Source organism: Triticum aestivum, chromosome 5B (genome assembly GCF_018294505.1).
Source record: "Triticum aestivum cultivar Chinese Spring chromosome 5B, IWGSC CS RefSeq v2.1, whole genome shotgun sequence".
In the NCBI taxonomy this organism is placed as follows: domain Eukaryota; kingdom Viridiplantae; phylum Streptophyta; class Magnoliopsida; order Poales; family Poaceae; genus Triticum; species Triticum aestivum.
In genome coordinates this window covers 619,704,142-619,728,873 of record NC_057807.1, presented here as the reverse complement: position 1 = coordinate 619,728,873, position 24,732 = coordinate 619,704,142, and the positions used below count along the sequence as shown (strand labels likewise).

Here is a 24,732-nt window from a genome sequence, read left to right as displayed (position 1 = left end):
GGGCCGACGACGGTGGAGGCGCGGGGACGCCACGTGGCGGCCTCGGATTGGCCGGGCGGCGGCGGCGGACGTTGTCCAGCCGGACCGGACGTGTCCGGCGGCGCGGAGAGGAGCGAGGCTAGGGTTTCGGGGGTTTGGACTGCGAAATTTCGGGGGGAGGGCATATATATAGGTAGAGGGAGCTAGGAGAGTCGAAATGAGGAGCGGTTTTCGCCCACACGATCGTGATCGAACAACCGAGAGCATGGAGGGGAGATAGGTGGGTTTTGGGCCACTTTGGAGGGGGTGTTGGGCTGCAAAGAGAAGGGGGTGTACGGTTACCCGGTTAACCGTTGGAGTATCAAACGAACTCCAAATGGCACGAAACTTGACAGGCGGTCTACCGGTGCTATACCAAGGCCACTTGACAAGCCTCGGTCCATTCCGAGAAAGTTTAACACCCGCTCACAACGAGAGACGAAAGGGGAACGCCGGAGGACATAGGAGCGCCGGATTGCAAAACGGACAACGGGGAAAAAGCTCGGATGCATGAGACGAACACGTATGCAAAATGAAATGCACATGATGACATGATAAAATGCAACACGGAAGCAAATGACATGGAAACTACGGCGAATAACTTGCAGACACCTGGCGCATCGGATCCGGGGCGTTACACAAAAGTAGACCAAAAAATCTTGAGGGACCAAGTCTAGACTTTCTGGGAACTTAAGGGACCAAAAACACACTTTTCTCTAGAAGAAACTAGTGGCATAAGATCCATGACGGAAGGGGCGTGTGGTGCCCAAAGGCAACCCCAGGTAAGTAAACGACATTTGTCCCACCACACACTGAAAGATCTGGGCCAAAACAAATGTTTTATGCATGATCCAAATTGATTTATGAAAATTAATGCACAGCCCAACAGAAGTTGCATAGTCCAACATAATAGGTTTCATTTGCTCAGCTTGACGCGGGCAGGCCAACAAGACCACCATGGTGTCATCGGCGTACTGAATCACCAGAGTCATTATTACAGGTTGGAATTGGGAGCTAGATTAGATTTCTGGCATGTGCATCGTTGATGGCTAATTGCAGCAGATCCACAGCTAGAACAAAGATCAACAGTGACAAGGGTTCACCCTGTCTGACCCCACGCTTGCAGGAGAACTGTCAGCGCAGCAATCCATTGACAACTCAACTGAGCTTCCTGAAGAAAAGATACAACCAATCCATTGCAACCACTTATCATTGAAACACATGTTCCTCATGATTTGAATCATCAGTTCATGCTCGATTTTGTCGAATGCCTTGGCAAAATCCAACCTCAAGAGAAAGCAAGCACGGCGTGACACCTGACACAGTGTTGGACAGACCTACCCTTAAACAACCTGTACTGATTACGATGGATGATACACAGGATAAGTTTCTGCAGGCGGTTTGCTAGGAGTTCAGTGATCAACTTCTGACAACAGTTTAGAAGAGATCGGGCGATAATCATTTGTTGTCTAAGACGACAGAACTTTGGGGATGAGATTGATAAAGCTGGAGTTAAGGCTACTCAAATCTAAATTCCCTTAATACAAATCCATGCAAACCTTGTATAACTCCTCTTTGACGATGTGCCAACATGATTTTAAGAAGCAACCATCAAAACCATCGGGCATAGGCGCACGGTCAGCCGACATGTCCCTCACAACCTAATCAATTACCTCACTTGTGAAAGGAACTATTAGCTCCTCGAGGCCATCCACACGTTTGAGATAGACGATAGGTCAAACCTCATGTCCACAAGGTTAGACTGGCCAAGTCTCTCTTTATAGGTTTGGAACAAGATCGTCTCTTTGCTCAGTAGCTGTAGAATGGAAGAAATTGGTGTTAACACTACCGCCATGAAACCATCTGATCGTGTACCTCTTTTTTCAATACTCTTGTTTATATTTTAGCACAGTCAGGAGTGCATTTAAAGGATGAGATGGAAGTTACTTTTAGGTACTGAGAGCGAACGCTTATCCTTGATACCATTCAGCTAACAGAGGGCCCAATCACAATTATAAATGCAGGTGTTCAAACGAGAGATAGTTTTGCTTGACTGGCTTTACCTTCCCTCCGCTACGATGCTACTAGTCTCTCCACCTCTGTTGCCTTGCCTACAAGCTCTTTTCAGTAGTGGCATCATTACCTTAGTCATCTCTCATCCTTAGTTTGACGTGGCCTTCTTGGATCCGTCTCCGGTGTTGTGTCTTTAGACTGTTGGGTTGTTGATGGCACATCTGTCGAGTGTGTTTCCTTAGTATAGTGATGAGCACAAGGACTATTGTTGTTGTGATCATGTTGGTCGTCAGATACGTATTTCTTGGGATGTGACTTTTGATGGGTCTTCTTTCTACCCGCGTCCATCTTCTTGACCCTTTCGGTGGAGGATATATTTTTCCTCACTTTCTCTAACACATCTATCACAACTGTAACTGTTGAGCCCTTGCCCATCCCTCCTATTGCCCCTGCTTCTTCTCTGACTATTGCAGATCCGATGTTGCCATCTCCCATGGTTTCCTCACCTCGCTTGTCACAGGGTTCTGCACCTTCATCTCCGGTGACTTCTCTATCTCCATCAACTGAGTCCACCCCGGTGATTCCTTGTATTCTTTCATCGTTTAATTCCTCCCTTTTATACTCGTCGTTCATCTATTGTGGATGCGTCTACTGATGTGCCATCTACTTCTTATGTGTCATCTTCCTCGTCTCAGTCTACTTATGGCTTGGGTCCTCCATTGCTTCCACCTGTTCATTGCCTTGGTTTTTCCAAGCGCCGACCCTGCTGTTCTTGAGTCGATTTCTTATCATGAAGTTGTTGTTCACTCTGAATGGCAATTTGCAATGGTAGAGAATCTTGATGCTCTTGGGAGCACCGACACGTGTGATCTTGTTTCTCTTCCTCCCCGTGTCCGTCCCATCGCTTGTAAGCGGGTCTACAAGGTTAAAACTCGTTCCGATGGTTTTCTTAAGCGTTACAAAACTCGTCTTGTGGCTTGTGGCTTTCAGCAGGAGCATGGTGATGATTACGATGAGACCTTTGCTCTTGTGGCCCATATGACCATTGTTCAGACACTTCTTGGCGCGGCCTCTGTTAGCCACTGGTTTGTGCCTCAGCTTGATGTTAAGACTGCCTTTCTTAATGGTGAGCTGCGTGAGGAGGTTTATATCCAGTCACCACTTGGTATTCTATTCCTGATCATCCGTCTTCATCTCCCTCTATGGGCCTTAAATAATCCCCTCACACCTATTTTGAGCGTTTTGCCTACTGCCACTGGTTTTTCAGCGTGTGCTCATGATCTGGCGTTGTTTGTCCACTTTTCTACTCATGGCCGGGCTCTTCTTCTATATGTTGACACATGATCATCACTGGCAACGACCCTGAGTATATTGCCTTTGTGAATGCCCATCTTAGTGAACATTTCTTATGTCTGATCATGACTTCTATTTTCGTGCAAGAACAAAAGCTCTATTAGTTAGAACTTACAGCAGTAGTTCTTGTAGGTACAATTGTTGTTAACCCTAACTTTTAATACTGATGCTAGCAACATTTATCTAATTTTAAATTTTGTTATTCAATTTGATCTTAGTACTTACCAGGGAGCCATATTAACATACTATCCAACTTTTACTTACTAAGAGGAATAGTGCTATATTCAGGAGCCTTTTTGCAGGCAAAGTGTTTTTTGTATATAAATGAAGTAGAACATATTGTTTCCATCTATTCTTTTGCAGTCTTTTGTCATGCCACTACCAACAAACTGTTTGTTAAAAAACAGTAAAGCTGCCACTAACATCCTCCCACAACGATTTGACGTCCTCAGCCATTCAATCGCGCTCGCTAGGGGTTCAGATCTGCTAGTCATCCCACTGAATTTCATTGTGTCGTTGGCATTCGTAGTCTTATTTTGTGAGCTCGCAAAACCTTTGTGAGCCGATATATTGAGAAGAAAGAGTATGGTTTACAGGATGTGGCAGCGTAGCTAGCGGGGGTAATATCAGGGGTGGGAGGGCTGCCTCTGTTACAGCATCGAACAACGCCCAAGTCCCCCGTGCCCCTTCTCTTGCTTGAGCACAATGCGGCAGTGGTGGCTTGCTCACAAATACCGCTCCCAAGTCCCCTGTTTGTTTATAGGGCCGTAGTATGCCTTGCCAAGGTGGAATTTTGTACGTGCTCCCCACTATGCCCTACAAGGTTCTTCCTACTGAATTGAATCTGGGACTCCACCCTGGGAAGCAACATACATCTTCTGATCTTTGTCTTGCCTCCAGTGCAATTTCAATTTGTCGAGTACTGCTCTCGATAAATTACTAGAATAGTGAATGAAATACTTGGAGGTAGGCTACCGAAAGAATATAGATGTCATGATCTGCCTACAACTATTTTACTATACTTAGATTTGATTAGCCGTTTTTAGGCCATACTGCAGCCTAAACGTGCTCCTGCTTGCTGTTGCTAAACATTTTATATTTCCAGATAGATTATGATTTAGCCTTGTTTTAGCCAGTTTAGGGCTGCTTGAGTGGATGCACACTATATCATAAAAGAAGAGAAAGTGAATAACTGAATATGATAGCAGGTGTTGAACTCAGGTTTACACATTGGCGCGCATGATTTGTCAAACAAACATATTATAACCCTCATGGATGCTACTGTTTGCAAAGTTAGAATGGAACGATGCAAAGAGATTCATGATGTAGAAGAACTTACAAGGGAGGATCTGAACTGCTTTCATTGGAATTTGACGAAATTCCCAACCACATAGGCCACACAAAATTTAAGCCTCCATGGTATTAAAAATGCCATATTTGCCAGTCCTCTGTTTAGAGGTGCTTTGGTCTCATATTTCTTATGTAATTACGGTATGACAAAAATTATCATTTCAGGTATTTATCAAACGTGATTATCCTTTTAACGTTAGCTTGGTCTCTGTGCATGCTATCCGATTATCCGAAGCAAAACTAATCCTTTGCACCCCAGCGATGGATAAAGCCGGGTCTGTTTTCCTGGGGACAACCAATCCTTGAGAAGGCCCAAAGATTTGGGGGGTAAGTTAATTTGTTAAGAATCTGAGCAAACAAAGTTCTTGTTTCTAATGCCAATTTACAAGACGTGGTTATAATTTCTGTTTTTTAGCTTCAGCCTAAAGTCGTACATACATGTATAAGCCTTCAAGCATGGCAAAAATTTGATGTGTCAGTGAAATTTCGGTTCAGTTTGCCATAACAATTAGTTCTACAAGTTTTCTAAAATAAAGTTGCACTACATGGTTTGTGTTGGATAAGTGAGCAACTGCATTCACAGGAGGGCAAAGGGCCAGTACATATACATGTGTATGATAAAGGGCAAGAAAGACTATACACATCTAACACCCCCCCTCAAACTCATGGTGGATCAACAACACTGAGTTTGGAGAGAAGAAAACTATGCTGCGCTCGAGTTTGTGCCTTCGTGAAGAAGTCCGCCAACTGTAACTCAGAGGGCACATAGTGAAGAGCGAGAGTCTGATCCTGCACAGCAGCACGCACAAAGTGGGCATCCACACCGATGTGCTTGGTGAGCTCATGCTTCACCGGGTCACGCGCAATACTGATAGCACCAGTACTGTCTGACAATAAGGGAGTCGAGGTAGTAGCAGACACCAAAGTCCTCAAGTAACCACCGTAGCCAGATCACCTCAGCTGTCAGCATAGCCATGGCTCGCAACTCAGCCTCTGTACTCGAGCGAGAAACTGCAGTCTGTTTCTTTGTCTTCCAGGCAATAAGAGAGCCACCAAGAAAAACACAATAAGCAGACATCGAGCGTCGATCAGAGGGATCACTAGCCCAGGTAGCATCAGAGTAGGCCTGGAGCTCAAGAGAGCTGGAGCGGGGAAAGAAAAGGCGTTGAGAGAGCGTGCCACGAAGATATCGTAGAACACGAAGGAGATGACTATAGTGGACAGAGGTGGGTTCTGCAACGAACTGACTCGGGATATGAACAGGATAGGAGATATCAGGATGCGTAACAGCAAGATATACAAGACTGCCAACAAGGTGACGATAGCGAGTGGGGTTAGGGAGAGGGTCACCATCAGAGGCACGGAGCTGAACGTTGAGTTCCATAGGAGTCACAACTGTGCGCTCATCACCGAGAGCAGTGCGAGCAAGAAGATCCTGAATATATTTTTCTTGGGAGATGTAGAAGCCATCAGAGGTCGAGGAGATCTCAATGCCAAGAAAATAGCGAAGTGGACCAAGATCAGTCATGAGGAACTGGTCGCAAAGGCGAGCCTTAACAAAGGCTATGTGGTCAGAGTCATCACTAGTGATGATCATGTCATCAACATAGAGAAGGAGCAGAGTCCGACCACGAGGAGACGTGTGAACAAACAATGCAGGATCATGATCACTGGGCAAGAAACCAGCGGTAGTCACCACAGAGGCGAAACGCTCAAACCAGGCGCGAGGGGCCTGTTTAAGACCATAGAGGGAGCGGCGAAGTCGATAGACCATACCATCAGGAGCATAGTACCCCGGTGGTGGCTGCATATAAACCTCCTCACGCAACTCACCATTAAGGAAAGCGTTCTGAACATCAAGTTGAGAGATAGACCAATGACGAACAGAGGCAACAGCAAGAAGAGTGCGAACAGTGGTCATGTGGGCCACAAGAGCGAATGTCTCATCATAATTGCGTCCCTGCTCCTGCTGAAAACCACGGGCCACAAGGCGCGCTTTGTAGCGCTCAAGAGAACCATCAGAGCAGGTCTTAATCTTGTAGACCCACTTGCAGGTGATGGGACGGACACCGGAAGGAAGGGAAACCAGATCCCATGTGCCAGAGCGCTCAAGGGCAGCAAGCTCTTCGGCCATCGCAAGCTTCCATGCAGGCTGAGTCATGGCAGTCCGATAAGAAGTGGGCTCAGCAATGACAGAGAGACCATACCGATCAGGACAGTAGCGATCAGGCGGGGGGCGAGGCCGAGCACGGAGGTTATGAACCGGGGGAGGCGTGAAAGGAGGTGCACCAGAGGTGGAAGGCGCATCAGAGGAAACATCCTCAGAATGAGGGCGATGAGTATAGTGGAGAGGAAATGGTGAGAGAGGGCGACGGACTGGAGATGATGGTGGAGAGGTGGAGGAGGAGGATGGGGAAGATGGTGTCGGTGGTGAAGGAGAAGGAAGGAGAGGTGCAGGCGGAGGAGGAAAGACATGAGGAGGCACATAGCGGGGTGTATCAGGGAGAAAAAGATAGGACAGATCATCCACAGAGAAGCTCGAGGTAGAAGGACGTGGGTAGTAAGAGCGAGACTCATCAAAGGTCACATCACGCGAAATGCGCAAACGACGACCAGCAGGATCCCAGCAGCGATAACCCTTATGCTCATCACTGTAGCCAGGAAAAACACACTCAACCGACTAAGCAGTCAGTTTGGTGTGTTCTCGTGGGGCAAGAAGGACATAACACACACATCCAAACATACGAAGAGCGGAGTAGTCAGGAGAGCGACTAGTGAGGCACTCCATAGGAATACCACCCTGCAGAGCAGTCGATGGCTATATGTTGATGAGGTAGGTGGATGTAGAAACAGCCTCAGCCCAAAAGTGGGGTGGGAGAGAAGCGGCAATCATCAGAGCACGAGCCGTCTCAAGGAGATGGTGATGCTTACGTTCGGCAACGCCATTCTGAGCATGAGCACCCGGACACGAGAACTGGGCAAGAATACCCTATTCCGCAAGAAAACCACGCAACAGCTAGGAGATAAACTCACCAGCGGAGTCAGCACGAACAGTGTGAATGGGCGTGGAAAACTAGTTGTGAACCATGGCAGCAAAACGTTTGTATATAGAGAGAACCTCGCTACGCGATTTCATGAAGTAGAGCCAAGCGTAGCGAGAGAAATCATCAATAAACAAGATATAATAGCGATGACCACCTTTCGAATCAAAAGGAGCGGGACCCCAAACATCAGAATGAACTAAGTCAAAAGGACGATGAGATACTGACTCACTGGTAGGATAAGGCAACTGGGTCTGTTTTCCAAGTCTGCAACCATTACAATGTAAAGAAACATCTCCAGATACAGACCCTAAGAGGCCCTGACGAACTAAAGAAGACAAGCGAGAGCCACAGATGTGACCAAGGCGATGATGCCACTGTTGGAAGGACGCAGATGAAGAGGCAGCAAGAGCATGGGAGCTGGCAGGGGTGGTGGCAGCGGAAGGAACATGAAGCCAGTCAAGCTCCCAAAGGCCCTCTGACTCACGGCGCCGGGGGCCAGCACCAACCAAAGCCTTGGTGCGACGATCCTGAATGGAGCAAGAGTCGGTACGAGGAATAACATAACAACCAGAATCAGTAAGTTGGGCAGCGGAAAACAGATTCATGGTAAGACGAGGAACATGGGAAACACTAGGAACAGAAAAATATGGAGTGGAAAGAAGACCACGACTAGCAACAGGGAGAGATGTGCCATCGGCGGTAAGAACATTAACAGGTGAGTCAAGAGGTAGGAGAGAAGACAACACTGAAGAATCAGAAGACATATGGAAGGAGGCTCCAGAATCCAAAACCCACGAAGATGTACCTGACTGTGTAGATGCTTGCGGTGGTGGAGAGTCACAACAGCAGCTGAACCAGTCGACGAAGAGCCTGAGGAAGCCAAGAGGCGTTTGAGCCTCACAATGTCCTGATCAGTGAGTGATGGAGTCGAGGAAGATCCAGGAGTCCCACTGGAAGAGGAGCACCGCTGGTCTCGCTTCTTCTCACTGCAATCAGACTCTGGGTGACCTGGCCGAGAGCAGTAGCCATAAAAGGTGTCACGGCGCGATCGACCCCTCTCAGTATAAGCAGGGCGACCCACCCCCCTGAATGTGTGGGGAGGAGCGGTGGAGCGGTGAGCCGAGCAGACGACACAGGAGCCCGAGCAGCCAACACAGACGGGACCACCAACAAACCAGCAGAGCGAAGGCGGGTCTCCTCAGCACGAAGCTCGGCAAGCCCCTCCGAGATAGGAACACGGCCACGAGCAAGCAAGTGAGCACGTCTAGGCTCAAACTCAGAGCGGAGACGAGATAAGAACTCATGGACCCGCTGAAACTCCAGATCAGACCGAGTAGTCTGACAGCAACGACAGGTGCCACAAACAACTATCCGAAGAGAGTCAAGCTGACGCTAGATGGCAGAGCACTGTGAATAGAACTCATCAACAAAGGAATCACCTTGCTGGAGTGTGTGCTCCTGACGCACCATAGATAGGTAAAGAGCATCACCAGAGGGCTGATAACGCTAACGAAGATAAGACCACATTGCTGCAACGGTGCCAAGTCCCATGAACTCCGAAGCAAACTGAGGGAGGACAATTGCGGTGAGAACAGCAGCAGCACGAGCATCGTCATTGCACCACTGAGTGTAAGCAGAGAGATCATCGCGGTACACCGAAAGAGCATCGGAATAAGCAGATACCTGCTGATCATAAGCATCAACTACAGCATCATCAAGGGCCTTGGCGGCATCCCGGTTAGCCTGAGAAGCCTCGGCAGCAAGTACCGGCGGCACCGGTGGAATTGGGGCCACAGGCGCAACAGGGCATGGCGGGCAGGGGACCTCACCAGAAAGAACACACCACAGAAGAAGACCACGCATATGGATGCACATGAACCCCACAAACTCAGCATAGTTGGTGCCATCAAAGATCACTGAGCACCTAGGAACAGCAACGTAGCCCGCAGAAGACATGACGGAACTTTGTATTTCTCCTCTTATTTTTTTTGGTCAACTCCCCCGATCTAGATCTGGATCGGGGCAGAGAGCCTCACGCTAGCCCGAGCCAGCCCCGAGTGGGGGAATCGGGAGGCCAGGAAGACCGGCCCGGGGCGGGCGCCTGCGGACACAGGAGCCCGAGCAGCGGCAGCCCCAACCAGATCGAGGAGTCGGCGGGGGAGGCAGCCGCGGGGCCTGGGGCGCACGGAAGAGGCTCGGCCTGGGGCACGCAGCCTGGGGCACGGCCGGACGGGGAGGAGGTGGCCGGGGGAGGCAGCCGCGGGGCCTGGGGCGCGCGGAAGAGGCTCGGCCTGGGGCGCGCGGCCTGGGGCACGGCCGGACGGGGAGGAGGCGGCCGGGGCGCGGCCTGACGGGTAGGAGGCAGCCGGGCAGGGCGGCGCGAGCGGGGCGCGGCCTGGGCGCGACCGGCAGGGAGGGCGCGGCCTGGACGCGGCTGAGCACGCGAGCGCGGGCGCGGGCAGGGACTGCCGGGCGCGGAGAAGGTGGCCAGCGACGGGGGAGGCTAGGCACAGAGCTGCAGCATGCGGGAGAGGAGGAGGAACCTGGCAACTGATATCATGTTGGATAAGTGAGCAACTGCATTCACAGTAGGGCAAAGGGCGAATACATATACATGTGTATGATAAAGGGCAAGAAAGACTATACACATCTAACAGTTTGATTCTGTTATCAATTCGATTTTAGTTTATTCTTCCTGAAGTTGACGTGTGAGTTTCTGCCATATTTTCATAGCGGGGGGAAGCCTTGAGAGTATACATGACTTATTTGTGAATCTGGACGTTACGACTGGTCATATCCAGTATAGTTGTTGAACAAATATTCTAAGCATCCCACCGTCAAAGCATCCTAGCTGCATTTTTCGTTCATCATTATGAATAGAGCAGTATAGCTGGGCTAACTGAGGTGAGTCGAATTTCCTTAACACTAACAATTACCCAAGAAGAAGAAGAAACAGCTTAGCCCTTCTCAGCTAACTTTACCTTTGGTTCTCCATCAGTTAGATGACATGATTACAAATTTTACAACACTAATTACAATCCGTTCAATTAGTTTATATGTGCCAATGCTCCATTCTGTTTTTCATATCGCAAATGTCTAAGTCATATCCCTGCCTATACGACCTTCAGAAGTCGCACACGACGTGTGATCGTTTCCACTGTCCAAACAAATTGTTATATTCAATACATTTGAGGCTGCCTCGAAGCCTCCACCAAGAGTAAAAAGGTAAAAAGTCCCACATTACTTCAGAGGTTCATAGACCTTCAGTCAACATGCATATTTGTCTACTGTTATTTAGCTCCGAGGTAGATTTCCATTTCTTGGAGGCTCGAATGAATAAGACATTTCAATTATTATCTTATTTTATATTGTGGTGCAGTATACAACTCTAGAAGATGACAACAGTAAAAATATTATGTTTGTGTTGTTGAAGACCAGCCTGATTCTTTTACAGGCGCAATGTGACCTGCTAGTTCATTACTTAATTAACTAGTTTCAGATAGGTGAATTTGTTTTTTACAACATTTCTGCGAGAGTAAGGGCAATTGGTATTTTGATGTACGTAATACCAAGCTTGATGAACGCTCACCATGAAGCCTTCCGCAGTTCACAAGCTCACCAAGATGGTTGTGCAGAATTTTCAGAATACGCTTATCTTGCTGAGGGAATTGCAGCTGCAAGCCTACAACACTCCATGTCTGGAGAAACCGATCTTGGTCGTTACAGATTAGTTCTTGGGTTCCAGGGGACACGGGCCTTTTGTCATACATCCATGTGTCAGAAGGATCGGATCCTGGCATTCATGCCCTTGCTTCAGAAACAGGAACTGCGGTTAAAATGTTCTCTGTTGAGCACACTTGTTTATCATGCTGTTTCTGAACTGCTTCCATGTCTTGGTTTCTGAAAGAAATGCAACCCTTTGCTAGATCTAGTTTTCTTCTGTTAGTGTTCTCCTTAACACCTGAATATGAAACAGTAATGAGATTCAGAGAAAATATATCGTGATAAGATTAAAATTCATATATGCATTTATCACCATTAGACATGTCAATGAAATATATACCACTAGCAATATAAGTTCTAAATGTGCGGGTTCTCATCCAAAACAGAAGCAAGCGTCGAAAGCTTCTCCTTGGTGGTGAATTAGCATCCTGTGGAGGAGTATTCCCGATTTTGGGCATAAAGGCCACATGATTCCTTTCCTTTACAGCATCGGTAGCATCCTGTCTTGCAGCATCATGACTAACATTATTAGAACAGTTTTTGCAGTTGCAATCATTGCAACATCTACCTGATGCAGAGCACTCACAATACCTAGAAATGCAGTCACAAAAGACCAATCAGTAGAATTCTATGATATAAACAAAAAAATCCAGATCGTTGCCTACCTATTAGAAAAGGTAAGGGCCATCAACTGACTTGAGAGAATGAAAGGGGTTCACCAGTAAAGCAAATGTTAGGAAAGAAAGCAACACCTCATTATTGTTGTCTGATATAAAAACATTTGTATGGACTTGGTCAAATATAAAGTTTGACTTAGGACAAAATTAAAACTTCAATCAATTTGGAATGTAGGGAGTACTTATTTGGTTATAACTATGGCACTATTTTAGATTATCTTTTTGAATATTCAGTTAAAAATTATCTTGACAATGTAAGACGCAAAGGAATGACCACAACAATCTACAATTTTTTGTTCTCTTTACTTCCATATTTGCTATTCTAAGTACTCTAAAGACCTGGCAAGGAAACTGTTTAGCCACAAAACACAGAACCCAAACGGTATCATCAAATTATGAAAGAAAATACTAGTAAGAAATGACAAATGTATCAGCTTTCATTTGGAGGTTTATTATACAATATTTTGCTTATTTGCATTGTGCCCCTTTGGCGACTGGTCAGTGGTACATGGCAAAGCCATACAGGCATACGCACACATTATGCACGTAGAACCACAATGAGATCTTTCACAGCAAACACTATGTATACAATAAATGAGCACTGATCTTAAAGGCCAGTAACATGACTTAAGGGGTAAAATATTAACCTAAAAGATAAATTCAGTACCAACAAATCCCTTGAACAAACTGTAAGTGAACGGACGTGGAGTTTCTGCACCCGAGCTCAAATGAGCTCGGGTGAACAGTAATATATATATATATAGGAGTAGGATTTTCTACAATAGCTTGCCACAGAACTAGTTAAGGTTTTCGACGGTGTAAAAGTACTCAAAAATCCTGAAAAAAATACTGAACCAACACACCTATAATATTACATGATCCAACGGATGGATTGAAAAAATATGACTGCATGTGTCCTGGACAAAAAGAACAAATGTTTCAATATATATTGATCCTGCAGTGTGCTCCAACTGACGGAGGAAGTACTTATGTGATCCTCACTTGACCTCGTGAAGGGCTCCAACTGACTGTTGTATTAAAAGTTAAGGGGGGGGGCTAGAAATGTACATAGATGGGAATTACATAGGGAATGGGGGTGTGTTCGGAGTCTAGTAATCTAAGGAGAGAGAGTGAGGGCGGGGGGTATAGAGCAAGTAGGGCACTGACAAGAAGTAGAGCAGTGCAGAGTAGCAACAAAGCATAGAATGAAGGGCTCAAGCCTCAGGTTTGCCCTATTGGCCAACATAGCATCCTTTTTATATCTAGAAAACCATGGGTTGTGTGATGGGGGCACACCCTTGAAAAGCTTGTCACCTCATTCCTTCCAAATCCCCCAAGCAGCTACAACAAAGACGTCCATAAACATCAGCGCCGCATGAACCATATGCAATATGCAGTTACTATCAGGCCAAACAATACCCAAGGCATTCCAGCACTGTACACTGAATGTGCATTTGAAGAGAAGGTGTGCCAGGCATTCCACCGGGGGGTTATGGCATAAGATGCAGCTATACTCATCATTATCAATCTTGTAGTGCCTCCTATGCAACATATTTCTTGTATTTAGACGATCAGGCAGAAGGAGCCAAAGAAACATCTTCCACTCCATAGTGCATGTGGTTCTCCATATCCAACGGAATGCATCATCCACCTGCACATCTCTAAAACAATAGCTGTAGAATTTGCTGGTCTTAAACTCTTTCACCCATATTAGGCACACAACCAAGTGTCAATGACATCCGACGCATGGTCAACATAATGAGTTCCAAGTCTCGGACTTCCTAACGAGCCTCACTGGACAAGGGTAGATAGGATGCGAGGCTATTGTTATCACGTCAGAGATCTTTCCAAAAAAGTACCCTTTTGCTATCCCCTACAACGACTTTTATCACACCTCCGTAGATATCCGACAACTGAAGGATGCCCCTCCACCAGAAGGATCCATAGACCAGAGGAGTGTGGGATCTTGTCAGTATAATATGCAGACCAAGTTAACTACACCCACGGGATATCCTCATTATTGTAGAAGTATGCAACTGTTTGAGCAACAAACCTTGATTCTGCACCTCAAAGTTATAACACCCGGTCCACCTCTGTCTTATGGGCGACAGACCATGTCCCAGGTAGCTAGCGAGTTCCCCTTGACTCCATCAGTTTTTACGCCATAGACAGTACCTACGTAGTTTATCAAGATATTCAATGATCTTGGGGTGTACCTTCATCGAGCACATCGCATAGATTGCCAAAGATGTCAGCACGGAGTTAACCAACATAAGCTTTGAACCATAGTCAAGCAGGGAATGAGCTCCGGTGAACCATAGTCAAGCAGGGAATGAGCTCGACGGTGTAAAAGTACTCAAAAATCCTGAAAAAAATACTGAACTAACACACCTATAATATAACATGATCCAACGAATGGATTGAAAAAATATGACTGCATGTGTCCTGGACAAAAAGAACAAATGTTTCAATATATATTGATCCTGTAGTGTGTTGAAATGCTTGTTTTTTCGCTGAGGCCACATAAATGCAAATTTTCACAATCACACCGTTGGATCATCATATTATATTAGAGTGAGGCTCCCCTATTTATTTCATATTTTTTACTTACTTTTAAACCGTTAAATCTTTAGCAAACCTTAACTAGTTCTGTGGCAAGCTATGATAGACATAGTTTTACCTATATATATATATATATATACACACACACACACACACACACACTCTATTAGACTCCCAGGGTGAGGAATTAATATATATATATACACACACACACACACACACACACTCTATTAGACTCCCAGGGTGAGGAATTACTTATTCCTCACCCTGGCCAATCGACCGAGCCAGCAGATTGGATGGGCCACAATCGCACCCCCATCCCTTGACCAGCCATCTGCCGTAATATGCGTGCCTCCCCCTGAGGTAAAATTACCAGCCAGCCTGCTATCAAAAAAAAATATACCAACCGGACTCCACTACATCCACGTTGTAAGCTAGCCCACGTTCCCGTATTTTTCTAATCTGGTGCAACGTAACCTGCGATCAGCTTGAGGAGTCTCGATGGCGAACAACAGGAGGTTAAAGGCGGGGTCGTGATTGGGGGATTTGCTCGGCGGCAAGTCACCCACGGGAGCGACGACTCGTGAGCAGCGGCATCTGGACTCGAGGGTGTGGTGGTTTGCTGGCTAGCATGCCGGTGTGATGCTCCACGGCGTGGTGATCACAACGTTATCTCCACTTGTGTTGGTCACCGGGCAGGTGGGGCGGGTGCCCTAGGTATTGGGCGGGCACTGTGGATGCTGCTCACGGCAGAGCCGGCCGTTGTGATTGCCGCGCCGCGGTGCTACAGTGTGTTATTGCCGCCGGGTTGATCTGGCCAACATCGTCTGCATTTGGATTCATTATTGCTGGGTATGTAATACATGAGAGGAGACAGACAACATCTAAGCTACTGCTTCAGTTTCTTTTTTGGATTTTTCTCCCCTTCTTTATGCGCTTAATTTTTGACGAGCCTCCAGTTTGGTCTCCGGTTATCTGTAAATATTGATTGAATGAGTTTACATTCTTGGGTCTGGACTAAACAATTGATTTTTATTACAAACATTCTGTAATTATTTGCAATGTGCCAGGTTCTGGTCAATTTGCAGCACACCTAGCAGCTGTTGCTTGCTTCTTCATGCGGTCTGTGTCTCCACCCACCACGACGGACCACAACCAGGCCTTCACAGCCAGGCCAACTTTCTTTGTAAGAAAAGAGGTTCCATAAACATATGCTTCTTTGTATTTCCTGAATACTGCATGGGTATAGATTCTGCTCAACTGATGTTCCAGAGGGTAATTTGTTACTGTTTTTGGCCGGGCCTGCATCAGCAAAGATGTGTCAAAGATTTCCTTTTTTATTGATGCATGAGTCATACTATAAGATGCTGCCATATGAGATGTCATACCTGAGATTCCATGGTCACTCGGGCTTCTGCTTCTTTTCTCCCTTGCAAAACCTGAAACATTTTTCTTGCAAACACGTGCAGAGGTGTTGTAGGGTTAATGTGGTTTCTTTTCACAATTCTGTTTGTGCTCTCACTGCGTTGCGTAGATGTCATTTTCCCACAATAAACATCCTTAAAGTATGCGGCGATCCATCTTGTACGCAGATCATACAAACTGCCAATTGTAGGATCTGACTCGAGTCCATATTCATTCACCATCTCCATCCATGCCTTCTCAAACTCCATGGGGGTGAGGGGATGATTTATTATTGTCAACAACTTCTCTTTCAAACCATCATACAAGTTATACAACACCTTCAAGCTGTCTTTGTGACCATGCAAAACATGCCATCTGCATAGCCTATGAATAGTGTTTGGAAACACTCCCGGAAGAGCATTTGCCATTGCTTGGTCTTGATCTACAAGAGATGATGTTAGTAATTTAACAAGTTCTACCGACTTGTTCCAGTTGGCACGTACATAACAACTAAAAGGCCAAGTATACCTGTAAGTATGCAATGAGGTTCTTTGTTTTCCATGCACATTTTGAAAGTGCGAAAAACCCAATCAAATGTTTCCTCCTTCTCATCACCGAGGAGTGCAAAACCAAAAATGACATTCTGCAAATGGTGGTTGCTCCCAACAAACATTGCTAATGGCTTATTGTAAAAATTGCACTTATATGTTGTATCAAAAGTAACCACATCACCAAACTCAGCATAGTTAGCCTGGCAGCTAGCATGACTCCAAAATATATTCTTTGGAGCACCCTCGGAGTCATGTTCTATGTCATAATAAAACTTACTATTCTGTGCTCTGCACTCGTTGAAGAAAGCCTTTAGTTTTTTTACATCATCCGCTCGCTCCTTACGCACATTTTCAGCTTTTCTGAAATTCATATTCACACATGGAAGCAGCAGCAAATATGTTACAATCAAACGGACTTTACTCTAAGGACAGCTGCATCGTACAGTGAAAAGTGATACAATTACCTATTTTGCAAGTCACGTTCACTCCATGGCATGTTCTCACGGTTGCCATGCATCTTGGTCAACACATTCATGGTGGCATTAGGAGAGACGTCGCACATCTGCAGATCATCAAGGAATTCCATGATAGCAGGGTCTTTGTTCTTGTGTGAATGCATGTGCTTCAACTCCCATGGCTCAGGATTTAGGGTATGATTGTGCTCCAATAGTACTTTCTCATATATCCATTCTTTCCCTTTTTTCTTCATCTTAACCGCTGCCTTACAGTTAACTCTCTTTGACATCTTTGCACGTTTCCGTTCCTCCCCGGGCTTGTAAAATGTCGAAGTACCTTGTCGGGAGCATGCATATAGACGCGACATCGGCTTCCTCTTGAGCTTCGTAATACCAAAACCAGCTTCTCTTGCATATTGTAGATAAAAGTCATACCCTTCCTCCTCGGTGACGAAACCCATATTTCTCTTTGGCACAAAATCTTCGCGGACTTGCTCACCCTGCCATCATGATCGTTTCACAAATACATTAGACACTATTTGTTGTTCATCTCAATGACCATTCATAGATCTATATTTGTAATGAAGAAGCATAACAATTGGCATTTCTCGCATCTACTGATTTGGACAAGCTTTGGTTGTTCGTATTATTCAGTCCCAACAGTTCCAGAAAGCAAATCAGATTACTGTGCTACCAAACATTACAATGGACCACATCCTTCTAATGTTTAAAACTGAATCATATGACTGGAAAACGCTTTGGTCAAAACTGAATCATGATATGCTATCTAGTTCTTTCATATACAGAAGTTAAAAGATAATACTGGGCATATTCCACTGTTCACGTGCGTTCATCAAATAACTGATCATTGCAGACAATTTCATACATACGCATCTTCAACTCTACCTTTCCATCTACGGTCAATGTTACAACAACGTGGGATGGTACAGAAGAATACATAATCACTTGTTTGAGAGAGAACTTACGTGTATGTATCTTGCGCTGGCATCCGGTGTCATCATCTCCCTTGGTTCAACAGTACACGGCGGCATCAATATGGATGAGTGCATCGCCGGATGACACACCAATGAGTTATCATCGGCTATGGGAAATTCTGAACCACTGCCTGCCGAAGTTCCAACGCCATGTTCTGGCGTCGAGAAAATTGATGGAGGAGGCGCACCATCAGCAGCAGCAAACCTTCTCGGACAAGTCTCATTGTCCTCGGATTCTCGCCGGTGGAAATCCGGCGAGTCCATGAGGGAAACCGCCGGGTGCATCTCTCCTCTCGCGTCCCTGAGAAAAAAAACAATACCAGTCCCACGTCTTGGGGCCCGAAGTTTGAAACCGCAATATGGAATCTGGCAGGACGGTAAGTTTACGGGACAGTCTTACTAATGGGGATAAAATCAGTCAACACTCGATGGGGATGCAATTACAGAGAAAAATTACTTCAAAATTAAAATTATCCCCAACGAAATTCCCAACCCCACAAACTTCTTGCCGTTACGAACAGGGGATATGCCAGAGTGAGCACCCATACCTCGGCCATGACGGGTGGACACCGTGCTCCCGTCGATGCGCCTCCCTGCCGGGGTGGTGGCTCCATCTCGCCCGGATGAGCTCTCCGGCCGCCCGCCCCGGCGACTCCTCCGCCCGCCGATCTGAATCCTCACCGGGGCCGGCTCTCCCATGGCAGCGCTCCCTCGCATCGGACAGGCTAGCGGCGACGGGGTCAGGGAGACAGAGGATGGACAGATCTCAGCTGGGAGAGTCGACGGGAAGATTTTTTTTTCATATATACTGATCCGCGATATGTGGCACAGTAATGACGGGGAGTCAAACCATAATCTTACGTTGGCTCTTACGGATGGGATGAAATCACACATCAAGAATGGACTAGTGTCGTAAGTTTACCTCACACAAAAAGAAAAATTGCATCGCACGCATGTGCGTGCGGATGGTTGGGTTCTCTTTGCTTGCCGTAAATTTACTGCTGCTTTGGCTAGTGCCCAGCGACGCTGTTGGTCGGACGTCTAGGATGGCTGGGATGAGGAATAAGAATTCCTCACCCAGGGTGGCGAATAACGCGACCCTATATATATATATATATATTGTATGTAGTATCTATCGAAATCGAGATTATGTACGTGTAGTATGTAGTATATAACAATGGTTAGGTAGTATATATACTAGTTTTTACGTAGTATATACCTTATTTTGAGTGCCCTTTTTTACGTACAAAAATGTACGTATTTCATAAATATAACAAAAACTATGTGCTCATATGCAATTTTTTCATGTAACTTGCTTTGAAATATCTTAGATATAGTATATGAACATATTTAAAATAATAAATAAGTATATATAGTAGCACTTGGTAGTATATGAGACATGTGGGGTAACTACCACCGGGTGGTAGGATGGATTTTTCCTATATATATATATATGCGTTTCTCCGATTTTTTCATCCGTTCACCGCTAAAAGATTTTTTTGTTTTTATCCGAGGTGCGCCTTCACTACTAGGGAAAACCTTATACACAGAACTTTAGCAGTAGCAAGGGTCAAAAAAAACACGCTGGTTCTAAGTAGCAGTAGCGTCCCTGAGCAAACCGCGTTGTAGATAAAGTTCTAGCAGTAGCGCGTCTTGCTCTAAACACGTTACTACTAAAATTCCCACGGCTTAGCCGATAGGCTACACATAGTAGTAGCGACCTATAACGAACTGCGCTACCGCTACTTTATTTGTAGCAGCGCGTTTTAATCTAAACTCGCTACTGCTAAAGGATATACAATTAAATAGAAAGAAAATAGAAAGGTAATTGAAAATGAAAGAAATAAAATAAGGTGAAAGGAAAAAAAATAAAATGTGAAGAAAACTAAATTAAAAAGGGAAAAAAAGAGAAAGGAGTAGCAGTAGCGTCTATCCTAGAACGTGTTGTAGCTAACGTAGCAGCAGCGCTCTTCCTGGAACGCGATACTGCTACTTCTGATTTAACCGCGGGGTTCGTCCTTCCCCACTGCCACTTCCCCAAATCCAACTCTCCACTCTCGCTGCCGCCATCGCCCGTCGGCCGCCGCGCGCTCTCTGCACACCCTCTACGCCGCTCCGACCCCAGATTCAACGCCGCCCTCGCCCCCGACCTCAACGCGGCCCCGGACGCCGCCCCCGACCCCGACCTCGACGCCGCCATCCGCCGCGCGCCCGAGCCCCGACCCTGACCTCGAGGCCGCCCTGCCCCTCCCTCGTCGCAGGCACCCGAGGTGAGCACGCCTGCTCCTTCCTCTCCCCTACCTCTGCCTAGGGTTTCTTTATATTTTAGTTGCATCAAATTAGTTAGGGTCCATGTAAGAGTGGAAACAAATCGGATGCGGATGCGGCTCAAATGAGTTAGGGTTCATGTAAGGGTGGAAACGAATCAAATTTCTAAGATGAATCATAAAACGAGTAAAATTTGACCACTTATTTCACTTTATAGTTGGATAATTGGAATATCCGCTACCACTTTCCACCCCTATAGGTTCATCAAATTAGATGGTAATTAGGGAAGTAGTTCCTAGGTACTAATTAGTTAGTAAGAACTAGGTATTAATTAGGTACTAGAATATTTTTATTTATAGTAAGTTTATTTTTAGTAAGAACTAGTTGAATTAATAGAACTAGTTAGTAAGAACTTGTTGCTATTTTTTAGTTAAAGCAATTTTTCCCGCCTCGACGTGGACGATGCCTATCCTGCATCCTCGCCGTCGAGTCGGCGGAGGACGACACCTGCTTGACCAGATGGGCCATGTCCGGGACTGGGCTCCGCCGGGGTGGTACTGGGAGGCGCTACCTACCGGGGGGCGCAGGTTGGTGAGGAGCCAGCCTGTCATTGACCCGAACCTTCTTTGGTGGCGGTCGCGTGGGCCAGTGACGATCCAGAGGCTCGAGGACTCCGCGGAGGTGGTGCGTCACCGTGTCAGTGAGGAGGACGCGCACGTCCGTTGCTACTTGTTTGCGTTGGAGCATATGTTCTCCAATACCTGGCAGGTTCTCCAGGGATCTCACTGGAGCTATGATCTCGTGATGGTTCCTTCTCTGTGGGTGTCCACCGCCCACGCCGATACCCGTCGTGTGCTAGGATTTTAGTTGTATTAGTGATGTTATATGTATGACACTATTCGTGATGTATTAGTGATAATATTCGACGATGTACAGACGCATGAGATGATTTACTTTTGCTTATTGAATGTATGCTAATTTGAGTCATATAAGATATTTTGAAATGTATATCTTGTGTTGCTCAATATCCAAGTGGCCAGTCATGTTTGCAGGTTACACCTTCGAGTGACCTATGTTTTGCCGGAGTGTTGATTCATTTCCGTTCCGGCAAATTTCAGGCGCTCGATATGTCCTATTTTAGCAAAGGTCATGCCGGAGTTTTCCGTGAATTTTGGCATGACTTGTGCCAGAATATGTAGAAAATATCAAGTGCCCCAGATTTGTGTGTTGAGTATCCTGGTAGTTGTCTTCGATCGATTTTCAATTAATGTTTTAACTATGAACATAGGAAATGTCTGACGACGAAAAGGATTTCGGTATTTGCAAATACTGCGAAGACGAGCGCGGCCTGTGCGACGAAATCTTCCTAGATGATGATAGACGCTTCAGCATCAAGCTGGACGAGAACTTCGAAGTGGATACAGTAAGTCACAACGACAAGTCTTTTTTCGTAATTAAGCATGACATTTGCTTCATCTGCTTCAACTTATAATTAAGCATGACATTTGCTTCATCTGCTTCAACTTATAATTTAAGCATGACATTAAGCATGACAAGTCTTTTTTTTACTATTCTACTAGCGTATCCCCTGCCATGCAAGAGTTTTTGTATTGGATAAGATAGGTTTCAGTCGTACTATGGAGGAAAAGAAATTTTACTTGAAGACCGAGCATGGTTATATTTTCAACGTAAAATTATACAATTCAGACGACTACACCTATTTTGGATGCAAAACATGGCGAGCACTATGCAAGACTTATGCATTTGAGCCTGATATGGTTATCACCTTTGATATTCGTCTGGAAGATGATATTGAAGGTAATACCGACATCTGGATCGATGTGCAGATGCCTCTAGTTATACCATTATGTAAGTTTTTCAACCATATTTATGTCTTTGATATTGTTTATTCAAAAATAGTTGACAACTAATTTGTATTGTCATCTTATTTCGGTGCAAGCAAACATGTCCAGCACTTGATAGACAGGACCGTATACCGTGCCGGGGCTGAACTCAACTGCGAGGAGCTTAGTCATTATGTTTCATGGCTTGCGGATCTTGATACTGTCAAGACAAATTTTCTTCCTACATTTAGAAATGTTAGTACTGAAAACGTGCGACTAATAGTGTTCGTAATGAACTATGGTCACAACTATTTAGGAAGGATGGTAAGATTTTTACTATTTGTCCTCAGTGCATCTTTTCCATACATTATTTTTGAAGCTAAACTTCATTGCTAAGTATGTTACCATATGATGTTCTTCAATAGGGACTCCCGATGAATGTTGTGCCTTATGGGATCGAGACTAAATGTACCATGAGTATTATCAGCTTACAACCAAGATATCCTACAGATTACCTTAGTGCATTCAAGATTAGCGACGAATGCTTAATAGTGCAAGACTGGACCAAATATGTGATGGGGAAGCGCAGAGAAGTACTAGGGGGCAGCAAACAGATGCGCTACCCACGATTTGGAGACAGGTTCATCTGCATGCTCCAACTTGATCAAGGAGGAGAGCTATACATGTTTTATGTTATTTTACCTAAGAGAGAGCAGCAGGAGTGATTAGCTAGCTAGAAATGAGTTTGAGGATGATGATGTGCTACACTATTACTATGATGATAAAATAGCTAGTGTTGGTGGTAATGACTATGATGATTATTATTAGCTAGTGTTAGTGGTGATTAAATAAATACTGTTGGTGGTAATGACTATGATGATGATTAAATAGCTTGTGCTGGCGGATTAGATTCAAGTGAAGGCAACATGTGGTGCACATCGAAAGTACTACTAGTCCAAACTAGATCAAGTTTGGATTAGTAGTATACTTTTGACATGCACCACATATTGCCTCCACTTGAACCTAATCCACCTTCATTTGACACACTGTTACGGACATAATGATGTAAACCTCATACCTGGTATTGTACCAATATTTGTACGATGGCGCATAAATACACTAAAAAAATACTAGTAGCGATGGAGAGAAAACACGCTGCCAGTAGTTACATTAGCAGTAGCGTGAGAGTGAATAAACGTTGCAGCTATTTGTCCTAGCAGTAGCGCGTGCGGGCACGCGTTACTGCTAAGCAATAGCTATAGCGCCTTATTAGTAGCGCGCCTACCCGCGCTACTAGTGAGCACAAAACCAGCGCTACTGCTAGGGTTTTCCCTAGTAGTGCTTCTCCTTGTTTTGCGGCACCACCCAGCCCCTGTCTGCCACTTGGCGTCGCCCCTAGGCCGCACCGCCGCCAACCACCGCTCATGGCCTTCCGCTGCACGCCACGCGTCCTCCCCGCCGCCCGGGCCCGCCGAAGCCCATTTGCGGCCCGCCCCAGGCCGATCTGAGCCCGAGGCGCCTGGATCGCGCCGCCACCGTTCGCCGTCCTCCTGGCCCGAGCGGGATCGAGGAGAGGAGCTCCCGATCAAGCTCCTAGCGCCGCCCGACCCCATCCTCACCGGCGGCCTTGCCGGAGCCGCCACCGGAGACCTCCCAGGCTGGACCCTTGCCGGAGATGAGTGCCTCGATCGCTCCCTTTTCCTTCCTTGCTCTCCTTCTGCCTCCCCGTGCTTCTCTCTCTCCCTCTCACGAACTCTCTCTCAATCTGTACCTGCACAGAAAGGAGCCATGGGGGCTGTGATCCACATCCAACCGCCGCCTCCCTGGAGCACCTCCAACCCCACCGTGCCCGGATTCGGCAAGCCTGCGCCACCACGACCCCATTCCCCGCCTTCCCGATGCCCACCAGAGCTCCACGCCCCCTCGCCGCCGGCGTTGACTTCCGCCATGGATGTTCTTTACGAGAGAAGGAGCCAACCCCGACTTGCCAGTTTTTTTCGCGAGGTGAAAAAAACTGCTAAGTCCCTGAGTTTCAAATTTCATGTGTGCATGTTTGACCCATCTTAACTCCATGCTCGATGCTTCATTTTGTGCATACGATATGTCAAAATGTTCATTGTGATATGCTCTTCATTTCAGTCCATTGTGCCATGCTTATTTAAGTTCATATGGATGCCCTAATCATCGTTGCAAGAGTGCTATATGATGTTAACTGCTGTCTGTTAGCAGAACTTGATGATTTGTCTTTTTCATTGCACTTTGTGCGTGCATCCTTTGAGCATGAGCTCTACATATATTCTGAACTACATCATGCCATCTTTACAGTGGTGCATTCCATGTATTTTTTTGAGTCTTGTAGTGAGTGCATCGAGCTCGTGAAGTAGGGTACTTGTTGTTACTGTTTTGCTAGGCTGAATCTGATATATCATGATGCTATGTAAACCTGCTTCTACAAGTCATTCTACGCATAATATG

General features: G+C 46.0%; 1 protein-coding gene across 1 annotated transcript; it reads right to left on the bottom strand.

Annotated features, from left to right (window-relative positions):
• Window positions 1–15,683: 15,683 nt before the first annotated feature.
• LOC123117200 (protein FAR1-RELATED SEQUENCE 5) lies at window positions 15,684–18,337 on the bottom strand. The gene is made up of 5 exons (XM_044538019.1): window positions 18,137–18,337; window positions 17,160–17,650; window positions 16,673–17,055; window positions 16,129–16,586; window positions 15,684–16,042 (listed from the first exon to the last, which is right to left on the bottom strand). Exons 1-5 carry the CDS (start codon window positions 18,218–18,220, stop codon window positions 15,818–15,820), a joined length of 1,641 nt encoding a protein of 546 aa, XP_044393954.1. The 5' UTR covers window positions 18,221–18,337; the 3' UTR covers window positions 15,684–15,817.
• Window positions 18,338–24,732: the final 6,395 nt, after the last annotated feature.

Excerpts from the sequence above, each read along its gene's own strand:
- LOC123117200 (XM_044538019.1), bottom strand. The coding sequence starts at position 18,220 with ATGCACTCATCCATATTGATGCCGCCGTGTACTGTTGAACCAAGGGAG. Across the intron at positions 17,056-17,159 it reads GAACGTGACTTGCAAAATAG|AAAAGCTGAAAATGTGCGTA; the intron begins GTAATTGTATCA and ends TATGAATTTCAG. Across the intron at positions 16,043-16,128 it reads GAGTGACCATGGAATCTCAG|GCCCGGCCAAAAACAGTAAC; the intron begins GTATGACATCTC and ends TTGCTGATGCAG.